Source organism: Stenella coeruleoalba (assembly GCF_951394435.1).
Source record: "Stenella coeruleoalba genome assembly, chromosome: 3".
Taxonomy (NCBI): Eukaryota; Metazoa; Chordata; class Mammalia; order Artiodactyla; family Delphinidae; genus Stenella; species Stenella coeruleoalba.
The window spans coordinates 166,389,615-166,407,796 of NC_137148.1; the positions used below are offsets into that span (position 1 = coordinate 166,389,615).

At 48.0% G+C, this 18,182-nt stretch overlaps 1 protein-coding gene across 1 annotated transcript; it reads right to left on the reverse strand.

Annotated features, from left to right (window-relative positions):
* Positions 1-7,670: 7,670 nt before the first annotated feature.
* Positions 7,671-15,349, reverse strand: TSPAN16 (tetraspanin 16; the record flags this gene model as incomplete). Its single annotated transcript, XM_079918706.1, is given in 7 exon segments — positions 7,671-7,718; positions 8,594-8,677; positions 10,614-10,760; positions 13,201-13,244; positions 13,247-13,264; positions 13,267-13,303; positions 15,287-15,349. Coding segments are annotated over 7 exon segments (441 nt in total).
* Positions 15,350-18,182: the final 2,833 nt, after the last annotated feature.

Sequence of the window (18,182 nt, forward strand, 5' to 3'; positions counted from 1 at the left end):
ACCTTCTTGTTGACCCACCTTGCTCCCCAACACCGGGCTTAGGACTGCAAACCCTGCCACAGCATTTCTGTTGCCCGTTTCCTGGTGTCCTCCTCCCGACAGCCCCTAGAATCTAAAATACTATGTAATTTACTAATTTAACTTAACAAGTGTCTCCTTCACTGTAATATCTGCACCTCAAAAGCAGGGATTTTTAAATTTTTTACTACCGCACCCAGCTCTTTCCTGTCTGCTACAAAAAAAAAAAAAAAGAAAGAAAAGAAATATTTGGTCTTTGCCCCTGGTTCTTGGCAAAGAGCTCCTAAAACCCTTGTAATATCCAGAGTGATAAGAGCATCTTTTGTATACTAATGAGAAGACAAGCTAGGCTGGAGACCCCTAGGTAGCTTCAGGATGGGGCTGATTGCCAGAAAGACCAAACCATGATTAGAGGGTTGAGACCATCAGCCCCAACCCCTGGGATGGAGCTCCAGGGAGGAAAGAGGGGCTGGAGATTGAGTTAATAACAAATTGTCGGGACTTCCCTGGTGGTGCAGTGGTTAAGACTCCGAGCTCCCGATGCAGGGGGGCCGAGTTTAATCCCTGGTCAGGGAACTAGATCCCACATGCGTGCCGCAATGAAGAGCCCCCATGCCGCAACTAAAGATCCTGCACGCCGCAGCGAAGATCCCGTGGGCTGCAACTAAGACCCGGCATAGCCAAATAAATAAATATGCTTTAAAAACATTGTCATTCCCATCTGAGCTATATCCTTGGTAACAGTAAGTAAAGGATTTTCTGCGTTCTGTGAGTTATTCGAATGATCAAACCTGAAAGGGAGGGGGGATTGCGGGAACCCCCTGATTTTGTAGCCACGTCAGACAGAAGTATGGGTGCCCTGGGGACCTAATACTGGTGACCGGCATCTGAGGTGGAGCCGGTCTTGTGGGACTGAGCCCTTAAACTGTGGGGTCTGCACTAACTCGTGGTAGTGTCAGAATTGAATTGCACTGTAGGGCTGTCTGTTGGTGCCCCCAGAGAATTGTTTGGTGTGGAAAATCCCCACAGTTCGGTGTCAGAAACAGGAAAAACAGTTCATTTCTTCTTTTTCTTCCAGTTATTGACATACAGCTCTGTATAAATTTAAGGTGTATAACATAATGATTTGACTTATGTACATCATGAAATGACAATCAACTAAGTTTAGTGAACGTCCATCATCTCATATAGATACAAAATTATAGAAAAAAATTTTTTCCTCGTGATGTGAACTCTTAACTCTCAACAACTTTCATATATAACACAGAGCAGTGTTCATTATATTTATTGTGTTGTCCATTGCATCCCTAGTACTTTTTTATTATTATTCATTTTTGGCTGCGTTGGGTCTTCGTTGCTGCATGCGGGCTTTCTCTAGTTGCGGCGAGCGGGGGCTACTCTTTGTTGAGGTGCATGGGCTTCTCATTGCGGTGGCTTCTCTTGTTGCGAAGCACGGGCTCTAGGCATGTGGGCTTCAGTAGTTGTGGCACTCGAGCTCAGTAGTTGTGGCTTGCGGGCTCTAGAGCGCAGGCTCAGTAGTTATGGTGCCCGGGCTTAGTTGCTCCGCGCCATGTGGGCTCTTCCCGGAGCAGGGCTCGAACCCGTGTCCCCAGCATTGGCAAGCGGATTCTTAACCACTGCACCACCAGGGAAGTCCATCCCTAGTGCTTTTTATCTTATAACTGGGAGTTTGTACTTTTTGACTGCCTTTATCCAATTCCCCCTCCCCCATGCCCTGCCTTTAGTAACCACAAATCTGATCTCTTTTTCTATGATTTTGTTTGTTTGTTTTTGCCGCGCCAGCAGCTTGTGGGATCTTAGTTCCCCAGCCTGGGATTGAACCCGGTCCCTTGGCGGTGAAAACGCCAAGTCCTAACCACCAGACTGCCAGGGAATTCCCTGTTTTTGAAGTGTAATTGACCTATAGCACTATGTTAGTTCCTGTTACACAACACAGCGGTTTGATAGGTTTGATATTTCTATACGTTTCAAAATAATCACCACAATAAGCCTAGTTACCATCTGTCACAATACAAAGAAGTTACACAATTATTGACTATATTCCTCCCACTGTACGTTTCATACCCCTGACTCATTTATTTTGCAACTTTAAATTTGTACTTCTTAATCTCCCTCACCTATTCCTCTCCTCCCACCACCCCCCTCCCCTCTGGCAACAACCTGTTTGTTCTCTGTATCTATGACACTTTCTGTTCTTTTTTTTTTTTTTTGGCTGCGTCACATCTTCGTTGCTGCGCGCGGGCTTTCTCTAGTTGCAGCGAGCGGGAGCTACTCTTCGTTGCGGTGCGTGGGCTTCTCATTGCGGTGTCTTCTCTTGTTGTGGAGCACGGGCTCTAGGCACGTAGGCTTCAGTAGTTGCAGCGCGTGGGCTCAGTAGTTGTGGCTCGAGGGTTCTAGAGCGCAGGCTCAGTAGTTGTGGCGCACGGGCTTAGTTGCTCTGCGGCATGTGGGATCTTCCTGGACCAGGGGTCGAACCCGTGTCCCCTGCATTGGCAGGCGGATTCTTAACCACTGCATCACCAGGGAAGTCCCTCTGTTCTATTTTAAAAATAGTTTATTTCTGACATAGAGCAGGCATTGACAGATATTTGTTGAGTGAGTGCATGAACTGCAGAGTCCAAGAGTCAGCTAGGACTTGTGTACTGTCCCAGGATTCTCCATGCCTTCTCTTTGCAGCCCTGCCCCCATGAGGCAGTCCCTTCTGAACCAGCTGAGATCTGGCAGAACTGTTCTCTCCCTGTCACCGTATCCAAAGTCCCAAAACCAAGTCCCATTGGCCAGTTTGGGTCCCATGCCCATGCCTGAACCAATGACTGTGGTCGGACAGATGGAACATGCCAACTGGCCTGCTGGGATCACATGCCTGCCCCTGGTTTACAGACGGAAATCTGAGAGGCGGGCTGGTTCCAAAGAAAACTAGGTGTGTTCCTGCCAGACTTGGGAGATGATTGCAGCATAGCAATTTTGACATGTGCCCATTTTATCCTCTTTAAAAATCCCTCCAAAAGAAAGATGGAAGAATTAGATAAACCACCATTTTGCAATCTCCAGTGAAAGAACTGATTCAGCCCGCTATGATCTTTGGATGAAGCTCTTTGTTTATTGATTCTCAGCCGTGATCATGGCCACCCCTTGCAACCACCTGGGTAAATGTAAGAGTCTCCATGCCCAGGCCACAACCCAGTCCGATTAAATCAGGAGATGGGAGATGCAGTGCAGGCTCCGATATTTTGTTAAAGCTCCCACGGGATTCTAATGTACAGCCAAAGCTGAGAACAAGAGATGAAAAGGAAATATGGGGATGAGAGGAACAAGATAAAGGGACCACAGAAAAGCAAGCACCGAATCCAGACGGTACTGCATTACCCAACATTCCACACCTTTTCTGCAACAAATCTAAGGTAGGTGGGGTTGGAGAAGAAGAGGAGGAATCTAGAGCAGTGGTCTCAAAATGTGTTCCCCATTCCAGCAGCATGGCCTGGGAACTTGTTAGAAATGCAGATTCCTGGGCCCCCTGCCAGACCTCCTGAGTCAGAAGCTCTGGGGGTAAGGTTCAGACACGTGTGCTTTAACAGAACGTCCAGAGTATTCTAATGCATTTTCTAATTCTGTAACCACTGGATTAGGATAAAAGGAATTTAGGATACATGAAAAACGTGTTGTGTGGACATTGTTGGACCCAATTCAAAGAAACCGAGTGTAAAAAGACATGCTGACAATGGCTTGGGTTTTGAGTGATGCCAAGGAATGACTGTTAATTGTCTTGGGTGTCAGTCCATTGGGGCGTCTGTAACAGACTTGGGTGGTTTACAAGCAACAGACATTTCTTTTTTGTTTAAAATAAACTTATTTATTTATTTATCTATCTCTCTATCTTGGCTGCGTTGGGTCTTCGTTGCTGCGCATGCAGGCTTTCTCTCGTAGCGAGTGGGGGCTACTTCTCGCTGCGGTGCGTGGGCTTCTCATTGCGGTGGCTTCTCTTTGTTGCAGAGCACGGGCTCTAGGCATGCGGGCTTCAGTAGTTGTGGCTCGTGGGCTCCAGAGCACAGGCTCAGTAGTTGTGGTGCATGGGCTTAGTTGCTCCGCAGCAGGTGGGATCTTCCCAGACCGGGGCTCGAACCCATGTCCCCTGCATTAGCAGGAAGATTCCTAACCACTGTGCCACTAGGGAAGCCCTGTCAACACAGTTTTATAGCTATTGCCTTATACAATTGTCTTGTAAATGAGGTAGGAGAAGAATAGCTTTTTTATATAAATTTATTTATTATTTTATTTATTTATTTTTGGCTGTGTTGGGTCTTGGTTGCTGTGCACAGGCTTTCTCTAGTTGTGGTGAGTGGGGGCTACTCTTTGTTTTGGTGCACGGGCTTCTCATCATGGTGGCTTCTCTTGTTGCAGAGTGTGAGCTCTAGAGCGCAGGCTCAGTAGTTGTGGCACAGAGGCTCCGCAGTATGTGGGATCTTCCTGGACCAGGGCTTGAACCCATGTCTCCTGCACTGGCAGGCAGATACTTAACCACTGTGTCACCAGGGAAGTCTAGTTTTTTAAAAAATTTTAAATGTATACTTTTTTTATATTTATCTATGTAATCTTTATCAGTGCTCTTTATTCCTTCATGTGGATTCAAATTGGTGTTTTCTGTCCTCTCATTTGAATCTGAACAACTCCTTTTAGTGTTTCTTGTAGGTCTTACAGGTCTGTTTGTAATTCATTCTCTTGGTTTTTGTTTATCTGGGAATATCTTAATTTCTCCTTCATTTGGATAGTTTTTCTGGATACAGAATTCTTAGTTGACACTTTTTTTTTCTTTCAGCCTCTGAATATGTCATCCCATTGCTTTTGGCATCCATGATTTCTGATGAGATAATAGCTATTAATTTTATTGAAGATACCTTGTACATTGGGGTCCCCAACCCCCAGGTTGCAGACCTGTTAGGAACCAGGCTGCACAGCAGGAGGTGAGCAGCAGGAGAGCGAGCAAAGCTTTATCTGCCACTCCCCATCGCTCGCATTATTGCCTGAACCATCACATTATCACCTGAACCATCACTTGCATTACCGCCTGAACCATCCCCCCCCCCATCGCTCACATTACTGCCTGAAACATCCCTGCCCCCAGTACGTGGAAAAATTGTCTTCATGAAACCAGTCCCTGGTGCCAAAAACGTTGGGGACCACTGTTGTACAAGATGAGTTGCTTCCATCTTGATGCTTTCAAGAGTCTCTCTTCATCTTTTTCTTTTTACAGCTTGATTATACAATGTTGAGACATGAATCTCTTTGAGTTTATACTGCTTGGAGTTCATTGAGCTTCTTGGATGCATAGATCCATGTTTTGCATCAAATTTGGGGAGTTTGGGGCCATTATTTCTTCAAGTATCCTTTTTGTCTTTTTCTTTCCCTCCTCCTGTTCTGGAATCCCATTGTGCATATGTATGTACGCTTGATTGTGTCACACATGTCTCTGAGGCTCTGTTCATTTTTCTTCATTCTTTTTTCTTTCTGTTCCTCAACTGAATAATCTCAATTGACTCATCTTCAAGTTCACTGATTCTTTCTCCTGCCAGCTAAAATCAGTTGCTGGGCCATTCTACTGAATTTTCCATTTCAATTTTTGTACACTTCAACTCCAGAATTTCTAACTACTTCCTTTTTTTAAATATAAATTTATTTATTTTATTTTTGGCTGCATTGGGTCTTCGTTGCTGCGCGTGGGATTTCTCCAGTTACCGTGAGCAGCGGCCACTCTTTGTTGTGCTGCGCGGGCTTCTCGTTGCTGTGGCTTCTCTTGTCGCACAGCACGGGCTCTAGGCGCATGGGCTTCAGTAGTTGTGGCGCACGGGCTTAGTTGCTCCGTGGCATGTGGGATCTTCCCAGACCAGGGCTCGAACCCGTGTCCCCTGGATTGGCAGGCGGATTCTTAACCACTGCGCCACCAGGGAAGCCCTCTATTTGCTTCCTTTTAAAAACTCATTCTGTCTCTGTTAATCTTTTCTATTTGATGAAACATCATTCTCATACTTTTCTTTAGTTCTTTAGAGAGTCTCCTTTAATTCTTTGAACATATATATAATACCTAATTTAAAGTATTTGTCTAGTAAAGCCAACATCTGGGTTTTCTCAAGGACAGTTTCTATTGACTGATGGGTTTTTTCCTGTACATTGGCCACACTTTTTTTTTTTTTTTTTGGCCACACTTTTTTTGTTTCTTTGCATTTTGTTTCTTTGTAATTTTTTTGTTGCAAACTGGACATTTACAAAATATAATGTGGTAACTTTGATCTCCCTTCCCCCTACTCCCCAGGGTTTTCTGTGTTGCTGGTTGTGCTTGTTGCTGCTGCTGTTTGCTTGTTCAGTGACTCTCTGGAACTAATTCCACAAAGTCTTTGTTGTGTGCAGCCACTGAAGCCCCTGCTTGCTTAGGCTAGTGTTTGGGATGAGAATTTTCTCTTTTTCAAAAGGGAAACCTGGGGGCTTCCCTGGTGGCGCAGTGGTTGAGAATCTGCCTGCTAATGCAGGGGACACAGGTTCGAGCCCCGGTCTGGGAGGATCCCACATGCCGCGGAGCAACTAGGCCCGTGAGCCACAACTACTGAGCCTGCGCGTCTGGAGCCCGTGCTCCACAACAAGAGAGGCCGTGACAGTGAGAGGCCCGCGCACTGCGATGAAGAGTGGCCCCCGCTCGCCACAACTAGAGAAGGCCCTCGCACAGAAACGAAGACCCAGCACAGCCAAAAATAAATAAATTAATTAATAAACTCCTACCCCCAACATCTTCTTAAAAAAAAAAAAAGGGAAACCTGACTTATTAAAGTTGAGCAATATTCTGCCATTATTTATCGCTTTATCCGTTCTGTGTATTACAAATCATATTTCATTCCGTTTTTACAATCTGGATGGTGTAAAAAATCAAGACCAGTTGAATTGAAAACAACTTCCGTTTACTTCCCAAGTTTATGTTCATTCTTTTCTCCCTGGGGCCTATCTGGGCTGGACTCTGAGCAAAGATTCCCCCGGACAAGGCTCAGGAATGAGAATAGTGTTGCTATAATGAGTAGTCTTTGAGCATCTCTACTGGTGCATGAGACCTTATCACCTTTCAGCCACTGCCTTCCTGTGATCCGTGCTTTGGGCAGGACCTCCCTAGACTTAATGACAATAACTTCGCACAATCACTTCATGCTTTCTGTGGGTAGGGCATTGTGCAAAGCCTCTGACATACTGCCCCTCATGAATGACTCACAACAATTGGGCAGTCCATTTTACAAATGAGGGAGGCCACGGTCCTGATGCTCTGTCAGAGAGCTAGTGAGTGACATGACCAGGGCTGGAGTTCAGAGCCCCAGCACTTTCCCACACAGGCCTCCTATCACATAAGTGTAAGCCAGACTCATTAGCTGGGTGGACAGGGCATATCCCTGGAGTAAGTTTGACTTCACCTGAATTAGGTCTGAGGCCCCCAGCACCTTCATGCCTTGCCCCCTTTATAGGTAAACAGTAATGAAATCACCCTGCTTAAAATTACCTCCTCTATCTTCTTCCCAGTTTTATATTTCTCCTTAACTCTTATCACTATCATGTAATAAATTTTCTAATTTAACAAAACCATATTTTGGGAGTTCCCTGGTGGTCTAGTGGTTATGATTCAGCACTTTCACGCTGTGACCCAGGTTCAATCCCTGGTTGGGGAACTGAGATCCCGTAAACCGCTCGGCACAGCCAAAAAAAAAAAAAAAAAATCATATTTTTTGTTTCTCCCTGCTGATTAGAATGTCATCCCCATGAGAGCAGGGATTTTTGTCTGTTTAGTTTATTGTTGTATCCCCAGTGCCTACAGCAGTGCCTGGACTCAGTAGGTGCTCAGTAAGGTTTGTAGAGTGAAAAAGTGAATGTTAACACCCTTCTAATGGCTTTCTATCATACTCAGAATAAAAGCCACGCCCCTCTGTAGCCCACAAGGCCTTGCCCTCGTCTCCCCCTACCATCCTCCTCACTCACCCTGCCCAGCCACAGGGGCCTCTCTGCTGGTCCCTGAGAAAGCCATGCTTATTGCTGCCTCAGTGCTTTTGCACCAGCTCTTCCCTCTGTCAACTCCCATATACACACATGGCTTTTCCTCACCTCCTCCAGTCACTGGTCAAATGTCACCAGGGAGGCCATCCCTGATTCCCTTACCTATCCTGTCACCCTCTTTTACTTCCTTCCCAGCTGGTATCTTAAACTGAAATGATCATCCATTCCCCCCCACTGAATGTCAGCTCCACCATGGTAGGGATTTTGTCTTTATTATTATATATATATATATATATATATATATATATAATTTTGGGGGGCCATGCCCTGCAGCATACGGGATCTTAATTCCCCGACCAAGGATCAAATCCGTGGCCCCTGCATTGGGAGCACGGAGTCTTAACCACTGGACCGCCAGGGAAGTCCCAAAAGGGATTTTGTCTTTTCTCGCTGCTCTGTCCCTGGTGTCCCTAACAGTGCTTGGCACACAGTAGGTGCTCAACAAAAGAGCCTGGTGTGTCCCAGAGGAGCTGGACCTTACCTGTATCACTGCCGCCCCCAGAGAGCCTCCACTCAGGTTGATGCTCTGAGTCTTGGTTATTTTCAGGAGCTTAGGGAAACAGCCCTGCAGATACAAACATCAAAGCAGGCGGAACCTGGTTAGGGACTCCTGGATTCCAAGTCCCCATCAACACTAAGATCCCACATGCCAAGGGGCAACTAAGCCCGCGTGCTGCAACTAAGACCCAATGCAGCCAAAACTTAAATAAATAAATAAATTTTAAGAATATATTTTAAAAAAAGAATATGATCAGATGTCCCAAGTTATTGCTAGCTGTGTGACCTTGGAGAAGTCACTACACCTCTCTGTGCCTCAGTTTCCCCAGCTGTAAATGGGACCAATAGGATCGGCCTCACAAGATTTTTGTGAGGATTAAAAGAAAGAATCTACATGAAGCACACAGCAGTGGCCTGACACATAACCGGCATTCAGTAACCATTAGTTACATCTAAGTCCTCTTTACGTATGAACAAAAGGGCTAACAAGTATCCAGCACCTTCTCAGCCATTTTCTCACTATAATCCCATGAAGTGGGTACTAGTCTTTTCTCTGTTTTATAGGTGAAGGAACTGAAGCTCAGAGAGATTAAGAGAACAGGCACAGTGAATGAGCAGAACAGCCACCTGCAGGTGATGGGACCTTCACTTCCCTTCCTGCAGCCACTGAGATACTCCCCTTTCTTCTGGAAGCTGGAGTTGTCTTGTATTCAAAGGGCTCAGTGCCCCCTTTCATTTAATAGGCTTTTTTTAAGTGTCCACTGTGTGCTGGGCACTGAAACCGGCACTGGGAACGCAGCAATGTACAAAAGAGAAAACATTTCTGCCTTGGTGGGGCTGACAGTTGAGTGGGAAAAATAAGTAATAAAATAAGCAGGTACAGCAATGACTTTGTCAGGTGGTGATTAAGCGCTGGGCACACTAACGCAGGGTAAGGAGATGGAGTGTGATGGTGAATGGGGGGCATCGTTTTATAGATAGGGGTTCAGGAACAGCCTCACTGGGGAAGTGACAACTGTGCACAGACTTGAAAGAGATGAGGTAGGAAAACATTTAGGGGAAGAGCATTCCAGGCTGAAAGAACATGGGAATTCCCTGGCGGTCCAGTAGCTAGGACTTGGTGATTTCATTGCCGAGGGGCTCGGGTTCAGTTTTGGGTCAGGGAACTAAGATCCTGCAAGCCAAGCTGCAAGGCCAAAAAAAAAAAAAAAAATACAGCCTATGCAAAGGCCCTGAGGCAAGCATGTGCCTGTTGTATTTGTGCAGCAGTGTGGAGGTCAGTGTGGCTAGAGTGGAATGAGTGAGGGGGTGAGTGGGAGGTTGACAGGCAGGTTGTACAGGGCACAGTGGGTCACTGTGTGGTGCCACGTCCCTCTCTGAGGCCCTAGCCTGGGACTCACTCTGGCCAATTTACCCAGCAAGAGACATTCAGCATGAAGGGATGAATTAAGGAATGACTCTTATTTCTCAAGGAAGACCCATGTGTTTATTCCCCTGCAGCAGAAGTTAGGGGTGGGGAAGCTAGGGCTGGGGTTTGAAGCCCAGCTCCACCCCTCCCTGGCTATGGGAACCTCTCTGTGCCTCAGTCTCCTCATCTGTAAAATGGGAGAAGGGCAGTCCCCACCTCAAGGGGTGCGATGGAGACTGAATTCACTGAATGAGTACCCAGTCATGTGGCAGCCATCACTATCTACAGAACAATCATTTTCCACCATTATTGCTGCAATTTGATTTCTCTGTGAGGCAGGCAGTGTGACCCAGGCAATGGACACAGGCGAACATGGATCAAACCCCGGTTCTACCAAAGCCATGTGACCTTGAACCACTCTCCTCCCCAGCCTCAGTCTCCCCATCTGTGAAATGGGGATGGTAACTCTAGGCTGTGTGGTCGAAATGAGCTGAAATTGTGGTCAACATCGCTGGGATTCCTGCAAAAATGCAATTTTCATAAAAGTCCCCAGCCCTAGGGGTCTACCTAGACACCTAACAAAATGTCAAGTTACTTCCTGGTGGATGACACCTGCAGACACGTTGTGCCCGTCGCAGGCCACGGTCCCGATAGATTTATAGCAGCCCCTGGGGTAGGTGTGGCCAGTCATCCTTTCGAAGGATGGAAAATCTGTGTAGTCCTTCATGCCACAGCCCTTTAGCTGCAGAGAAGAGAATAAACGCTTGAAGACTCCCTTTCAAATTTCAAAATAATAAAAACATTAGAAATCATGGTCACCATGGCTACTGTTTAGAGTAGTCACAATATCCCAATGCCTGCGCTAAATGCCTCCCTTTCCCCACCCCATCATGGCTCAGCACCCTCCATGGCTGTCATCTTACTTGGGAGTAAAAGCTGAACTCCTCACCATGGCCCACAAGGCCCTGCATATCTGTCACCTTCAGGTCCTCATCTCCCTGCTCTCTCTTGAACTCACTCAGCTCCACACCAATCTCCTCTCTGTTTCTTAAACACACTTAGTAAGCATCAGCCTTGCTGCCTTTAGATGGCTGTTCCCTCTTTTTGGAATGCTGTTCTATCAGATGTCTGCACGGCTCCCTCTCTCACTTCATTCAGGTCTCTGTTCAAGTGCTCTTCCTCAGGAAGGCCTGCCCTGACCCTTCTTTCTAAGTTAGCCACCAGCCCTGTATCAGTCAGGCCAGGCTAAGTGATGCTGCGTAACAAACAGCCCTTCAATTTCAGCAGTTTGTCTCACACTACATGCTCATACCAACCCGGCAGGGGAACTCCATTTATCAAAGTCTCTCAGGGACTCAGGCTTGTGAAGCAGCCACCATCCAGATGATTCCACTATTGTGGAAAAAAGAAAGAAAGGTCCAGAGGGCCCTACACTGGTAATTAAATAATTTGGCCAGGAAGTGACTCACATCACTTCTCCTCCCAGCTCATTGGCCAGAACTCATCACATGATCCTCAACTAACTACAAAAAGGCTAGGACAGGCCATCCCACTGTGTGCTGAAAATAGGTGACTAATAGCACCTACAAGTAAACAAAATCCTGACTCTTTCTGCCCTTTCCCTGCCTTGCTTTCTTTTTCATGGCACTTACCATCCCTGCCACCAATGTTTACTTAGAGTTTTTTTCTCCATCTCCCTACTCGAGTGTCAGCAACACAGGGCAAGGATTTTGTTTTGTGCCCTGCTTTGTCCCCAGACCCCTGAACAGTGCCCAGCACATAGTAGGTGTTCAATAAAGACTCGTGGAAGGACAGCAACCTAAATGTCCATCAACAGAGGAACAGATAAAGAAGCTGTGGCATAGGGACTTCCCTGGTGGCGCAGTGGTTAGGACCCCACACTCCCAATGCAGGGGGTCTGGTTTCGATCCCTGGTCAGGGAACTAGATCCCACATGCATGCCGCAACTAAGAGTTCGCATGCCACAACTAAGGAGCCCGTGTGCCTCAACTAAGGAGCCGGTAAGCCACAACGAAGGAGCCTGCCTGCTGCAACTAAGACCCAGCACAATCAAATAAATATTTAAAAAATATTTTAAGAAACTATACTTAAATTTTTTAAAAAAAGATTAGTGGAAGGACTAGATGAATGAATGAGAAGTACTTTCTACCACCTCAAGCTTCAGAAGCCAAAACGGGGATGCAGGCAAGTCCCCTACCCATAGTGTGCCCCCTCCCAAGCCTGAACTTGACCCCATAGCAGTTCTTGGGCCCCAGACTCAGATGGAAAACACTCCTAGAAACAGGCAATGGCTTTTCCATTCCACACCCTCCCTCGCCTCAAAGATCCTTCTCAACCATCTGCCTCAAGAGCTTAGATGACACATGGAGGCCAGTCTTGCTCCTTAAACAACAAGACTCAAGATATAAGTCTCACCACCTCACACCCATGAGAATGGCTACTATCAAAAAACAAAAACAGAAAATAACAAGTGGTGATAAGGATGTGGAGAAACTGGAACCCTTGTGCCTTCATTGCGGATGGGAATGTAAAACGGTGCAGCTGCTGTGGAAAACAGTATGAAAATTCCCCCCAAAATTAAACATAGAATTATCAGATGATCCAGCAGTTCCATTTCTGGGTATATACCGAAAAGAACTGAAAACAGGGACTCGAAGAGATATCTGTACACCCACGTTCACAGCAGCATGGTTCACGATAGCCAAAAGGTAGAAGCAACCCAAGTATCCATTGACAGAGGAAGGGATAAATAAAATGTGGTCCATCCATACAATGGAATATTATTCGGCCCTGAAAAGGAAGGAAATTCGTGCTACAACACGAATGAACCTTGAGGATGCTCAGTGAAAAAAGCCAGACACAAAAAGACAAATACTGTATGATTCCACTTATATGAGGTCCCTAGAGGAGTCAAATTCCTAGAGAATGGTAGAATGTAGGATGGTGGGTACGGGGGGTTGGGGGAAGGAGGCTTAGTGTTTAATGGGGACAGAGTTTCAGTTCTGGGGATGCAGGGTGGTGATGGTTGCACAACCATAGGAAAGTGCTTAATGCCACTGAACTGGACACTTAAAAATGGTAAGACGATACACTTACGTTATATATCTTTTACTACAATAAAAATAAATTAAACAAACAAAACAAAAGGATGTGAATCTCATCTTCTCCATGACCAAATTCCATTCCAGGGAATAGTCATCCGGCTGTTGTAACCTCTGTAATGCTCAGGGTCACAAAGTTGTGCTCCAAGGCCACTTCTCTAACCTCAGAGATGAAACAGGGAGCGGTGAGCACAGAAAACAGCAAGGTGCCCCCAAGGTGAGGTTTCTTGGGGACTCAGGAGGGAGGTGGGGGCTTCCCTTCCGCTTCCTTCATGGCCCCTCCCCCAACCATGGGTCTGCGCTGGAGGAGGACGAACTCAGGCTACCATCGCCCCCGAGAGAGGGACACAGGGTAGAGCGTGGGTCTGGAGCCCAGCACATCTGGTTGTATCCAAACTCACAAACGGCTTTGAATCATCTGCTCTTTTGAATCGCCCACACGCCTGCTACGCCCCCGTTATGGCTGCAACTCGATGAGGGACTTGAATATCATCTTCAGCAACTGAATTTCTCTCTGCACAAAAGGGGCAACTTTAATTTTCTATTTTTTAAATAGAGGTCTAAATTAAAACCATTTTTTCCCCGAAGAGGTGAAATCGTCACACGGCTCAAAATTCACAAATCACAGAAGGGTAAACCATGAAAAGTCTCCCTCCCACTTTTTTCTCCCAGCCGACAAGTTTCTCCCACTTCACCACCTCGACTGTCATGGTTTCCAGTGTCTCCAAAGACGTATGCTATGTGTGTCAAAGCAAAGTATATCCTCATTATTGTCCCCCTTGCTTTATTCTATTCTCATTGTTCTGCATCCGGCTGTTCGCAACACGAGTAGCAGTGGCTCTCGGTGCCCTGCTCAAATCCCGGTGGCTTCTCTTATTTCTGTGCCGCGGAGCCCGGCTTCCCGCTGCCAGCAACCGAGGTTCTTTTTTTTTTTTTTTTTTTTTTTTGACTTTTTGGCCGCGCCTTGCGGCATTCAAGATCTTCGTTCCCTGAGCACTAATGGAACCCGCGCCCCCTGCAGTCGAAGCTCCGAGTCTTAACCTCTGGACCCCCAGGGAAGCCCCCAGCAACCGAGGTTCTTGCAGTGGCCTCTCCGCACGCATGCGCCCTGGGAGCAGCCCTTAAGCACTGACTGATGGGAGGTGTTGGATTAATACTGCAGCTCCCCAGTCGCTTGGGTGGAGAAAATAGATGGCGTGCTCCTTGCTGCGTCTCCGACATCCCCCACCAGGACAGCCCAGTTGCACACAGTGTCAGCTTTTTTTTTTTTTTTTTGCGGTACGCGGGCCTCTCACTGTTGTGGCCTCTCCCGTTGCGGAGCACAGGCTCCGGACGCGCAGGCTCAGCGGCCATGGCTCACGGGCCCAGCCGCTCCGCGGCACGTGGGATCTTCCCGGACCGGGGCACGAACCCGTGTCCCCTGCATCGGCAGGCGGACTCTCAACCACTGCGCCACCAGGGAAGCCCCACAGTGTCAGCTTTTAGGGGCTACATTCCCTTCCCTGCCTCACTGCCCCTGTCCCCAACAGGTGCTTCTTGGGATCACCTCTCAAATAAACCATGAGCCTTCAGATCCTTTTCTCAGGGTGAGCCTCTGGGGGGACGCAAACGGGGACAGCACTATGTCCTGGAGAATGTACCATCTCCTGCATATAGAGCCTCCTCCTTCCTTCTTTCCAGCTGCATCAGACTCCCTTGTGTGGATTATTATACATTATAAACTCCCCCCGCCCCAAGCATATCCTTGGATAATTCCTAGGGACCAGATGGTTGGGTCAAAGTGTCCGTGCTTTTTCATTTTGATAGATATTGCTGAATAGCCCTCTATTTTGAACTCATTTCAAAACCCCAAGAAACTTCACAGCTTTTCCCATTACTCCTCCAGCAATTACTTCCCATTCCTCCCCCAGCAATTACTTCCCATTACTCCCCCAAATGAGAGGTGGTCCAATTCACTCCGCAGTTTCTTGAGGGGAGGCTTTGAAGGCAGGGCTGAGGTTTCCGGCTTTTCGCCCTATCTCTGGAGACTAGTCTCCCACCATCACCGGATCCTGGCGAGTGTGGGAGCCTCCCGGGGGGAGGGGCAGGGCTTCTATTGATTCTGTTTATTTCTAATGCAGAATGAGAGAAGCCGAGCTGTACTTACAATCGGGAAGAAGGCAAGGACCACTGTGGCGACAGTGATTTCCACGATGAGAATGATGACCATGACCGAGAAACACGGGAAGACACAGGGTGGGGAGTCGGGGGGGTGGGAGCCTGCTGAGAGTCCTTCCACCCCATCCCCAGGCCACCGTGGCCTCTCCATTTTGAAAGAACACACGCCGGGGGGAGGGGGGTGGGGGGTGTTATTTTATTTCTTCCAGGTGTCGCATTCCTGAATGTTGTCCAGGATGCTGGCGGTGGGATATTCTTAGGAGCTATCAGTAATAGCTGGAGGGACTTCCCTGGTGGCGCAGTGGTTAAGAATCCGTCTGCTAATTCAGGGGACACGGGTTCGAGCCCTGGTCCGGGAGGATCCCACGTGCCACGGAGCAACTAAGCCCGTGCACCACAACTACTGAGGCTGTGTGCCCCAAGGACTGAAGCCCACGTGCTTAGAGCCCATGCTCTGCAACAAGAGAAGCCACCGCAGTGAGAAGCCCGTGCACCGCAACGAAGAGTAGCCCTCGCTCGCCGCAACTAGACAAAGCCCCCACAGCAACGAAGACCCAACGCAGCCAAAAAACGAATAAATAAATTCATTTTTAAAAAAATAGCTGGAACCCCATTTCACGGCCACCACTTTCTGAGAGTCTGGGAGGCTTAAAAGGCGACTTCCAGCGGTGTGTGCAGACAGCAGCGGCCGACAGAAGGGCAGGAGGGACAGTGCGGGGCACCAAACAGAGGCAGGAGGGAATTCCCTGGTGGTCCAGTGGTTAGAACTCAGTGCTTTCACTGCCGAGGGCCCCGTTCGATCCCTGGTCGGGGCACTAAGATCCCTAAAGCCGTGCTGCAAGGTCAAGAAAAACAAACAAAGCAAAACGAAAAACAGAGGAAGGGCCAAGAAACCTCAGAAATACAAACTGCGGGGAGGGGTGACCAGACTGAAGGGGAGATACCGGATGACAGGAGGGTGGGGGCCAGGGGAGAATGCCTCATGTTTCCGATGAAATTCACATGCCTGGTGGGAAAGAGTGGGAAATGCTGTAAGCGGGGGTGGGGGGACTTCAAGTTATCCATCGAGGAAAAGCTGCTTCCCTCCTGAGCCTCAGTTTCCCCATCTGCACAACGGAGGGGTGGGACCAGCTCAGGGGGGTCTCAGTGGGTTCTGTGGAGCTTCTAGAGGCCAGATTGGGGGGGGTCAAAGGAAGGTCAGCTCCTGTCTCCCCTTTCATCTATTTCTATCTATACCTATTATTATTATCATTATCATTAAAATCTCTTTGATAATTGAGGCTTTGAGTTGCCAGACCAGCCGATGGCTGGGCTTATCTGGCCTTGACACAGAGGCAGGAAAGCACAGTGGATACACATCGGGGTCCCCACAGTCGACGGGGAGAAACATGAAGGTAGTTGTGAGACCGCAGACATGCGGCTCCTGTATCAGATTCTGAGAATTCCTATTCATATTAGTATTTCCTGGGAATTCCCTGGCGGTCCAGTGTTTAGGAATCTGTGCTTCCACCGCTGGGGGCCTGGGTTCGATCCCTGTTCGGGGAACTAAGATCTCGCACGCTGCCACTGCGTGACCAAAAATAAAAAATAATTTAAAAATAATATTTCCCGGGACTTCCCTGGTGGTTCAGTGGTTAAGACTCTGCACTCCCAATACAGGGGGCCTGGGTTCATCCCTGGTCAGGGAACTAGATCCCACATGCATGCCACAACTTAGAGTTTGTATGCCACAACTAAGGAGCCTGCATGCTACAACTAAAGAGTCCACCAAAAAAAAAAAAGAGAGAGAGAGCCCACCAGCCGCAACTAAGACCTGGCGCAACCAAGTAAATAATTTTCTTTTTTTTAGCGGTATGCGGGCCTCTCACTCTTGTGGCCTCTCCCGTTGTGGAGCACAGGCTCCGGACGGGCAGCCTCAGTGGCCATGGCTCACGGGCCCAGCCGCTCCGCGGCATGTGGGATCTTCCCGGACCGGGGCACGAACCCGTGTCCCCTGCATCAGCAGGTGGACTCTCAACCACTGCGCCACCAGCGAAGCTCAATAAATATTTTTTAAAAAGAAAAATAATATTTCCCAACCTCTGGGTGACTGAAGCGTCCAGAGGACAGATATCCAGGTGTTGGCAAGTCCTATTGGCTCCATCTTCAGAGTCTATCCAGAATCTGCCCACTTCTTACCCCCTCCTGGCCCCACCGAGTCCGGCCCCCACCATCTCCCATCTGGACCAATACAGTCAGTCCCTCCACCCTGGTCCCCCCTACACTCTGTTCCCTCCATAGCCGCCAGAGGGCGCCTGTGAGCACCTGAGTCAGGGCATGATTCTGCTCTGAACCCTTCGTGGCTCCCAACGCCATCAGCTTTTGATGGACCAGACGCTGAGGGTAAAGTCGATCGGATTTGCCAGTGGGTTGGACGTGGGGTGTGAGAGAGAGTACTCTTTGATTCCTCCGAGTTAAAACATGGATAAAATCGTGTCCACATTCTACTGAAGAGAAAACGAAATCTTGCAGACACAGCATCTATTCAATAAATCTTTGCTGAAGTAATTAAGAAAGAAAACGAGGACTTCCCTGGTTGCGCAGCGGTTAAGCATCCGCCTGCCAATACAGGGAACAAGGGTTCAATCCCCAGTCCGAGAAGATTCCCACATGTTGCAGAGCAACTATGTCTGTTCACCACAACTACTGAGCCTGAGTTCTAGAGCCTGCGAGCCACAACTACTGAAGCCCACAAGCCTAGAGCCCGTGCTCCGCAACGAGAGAAGCCACCACAATGAGAAGCCCAAGCACTGCAATGAAGAGTAGCCCCCACTTGCTACAACTAGAAAAAGCCCACGCGCAGCAACGAAGACCCAACGCAGCCAAAAATAAATAAATTTATAAAA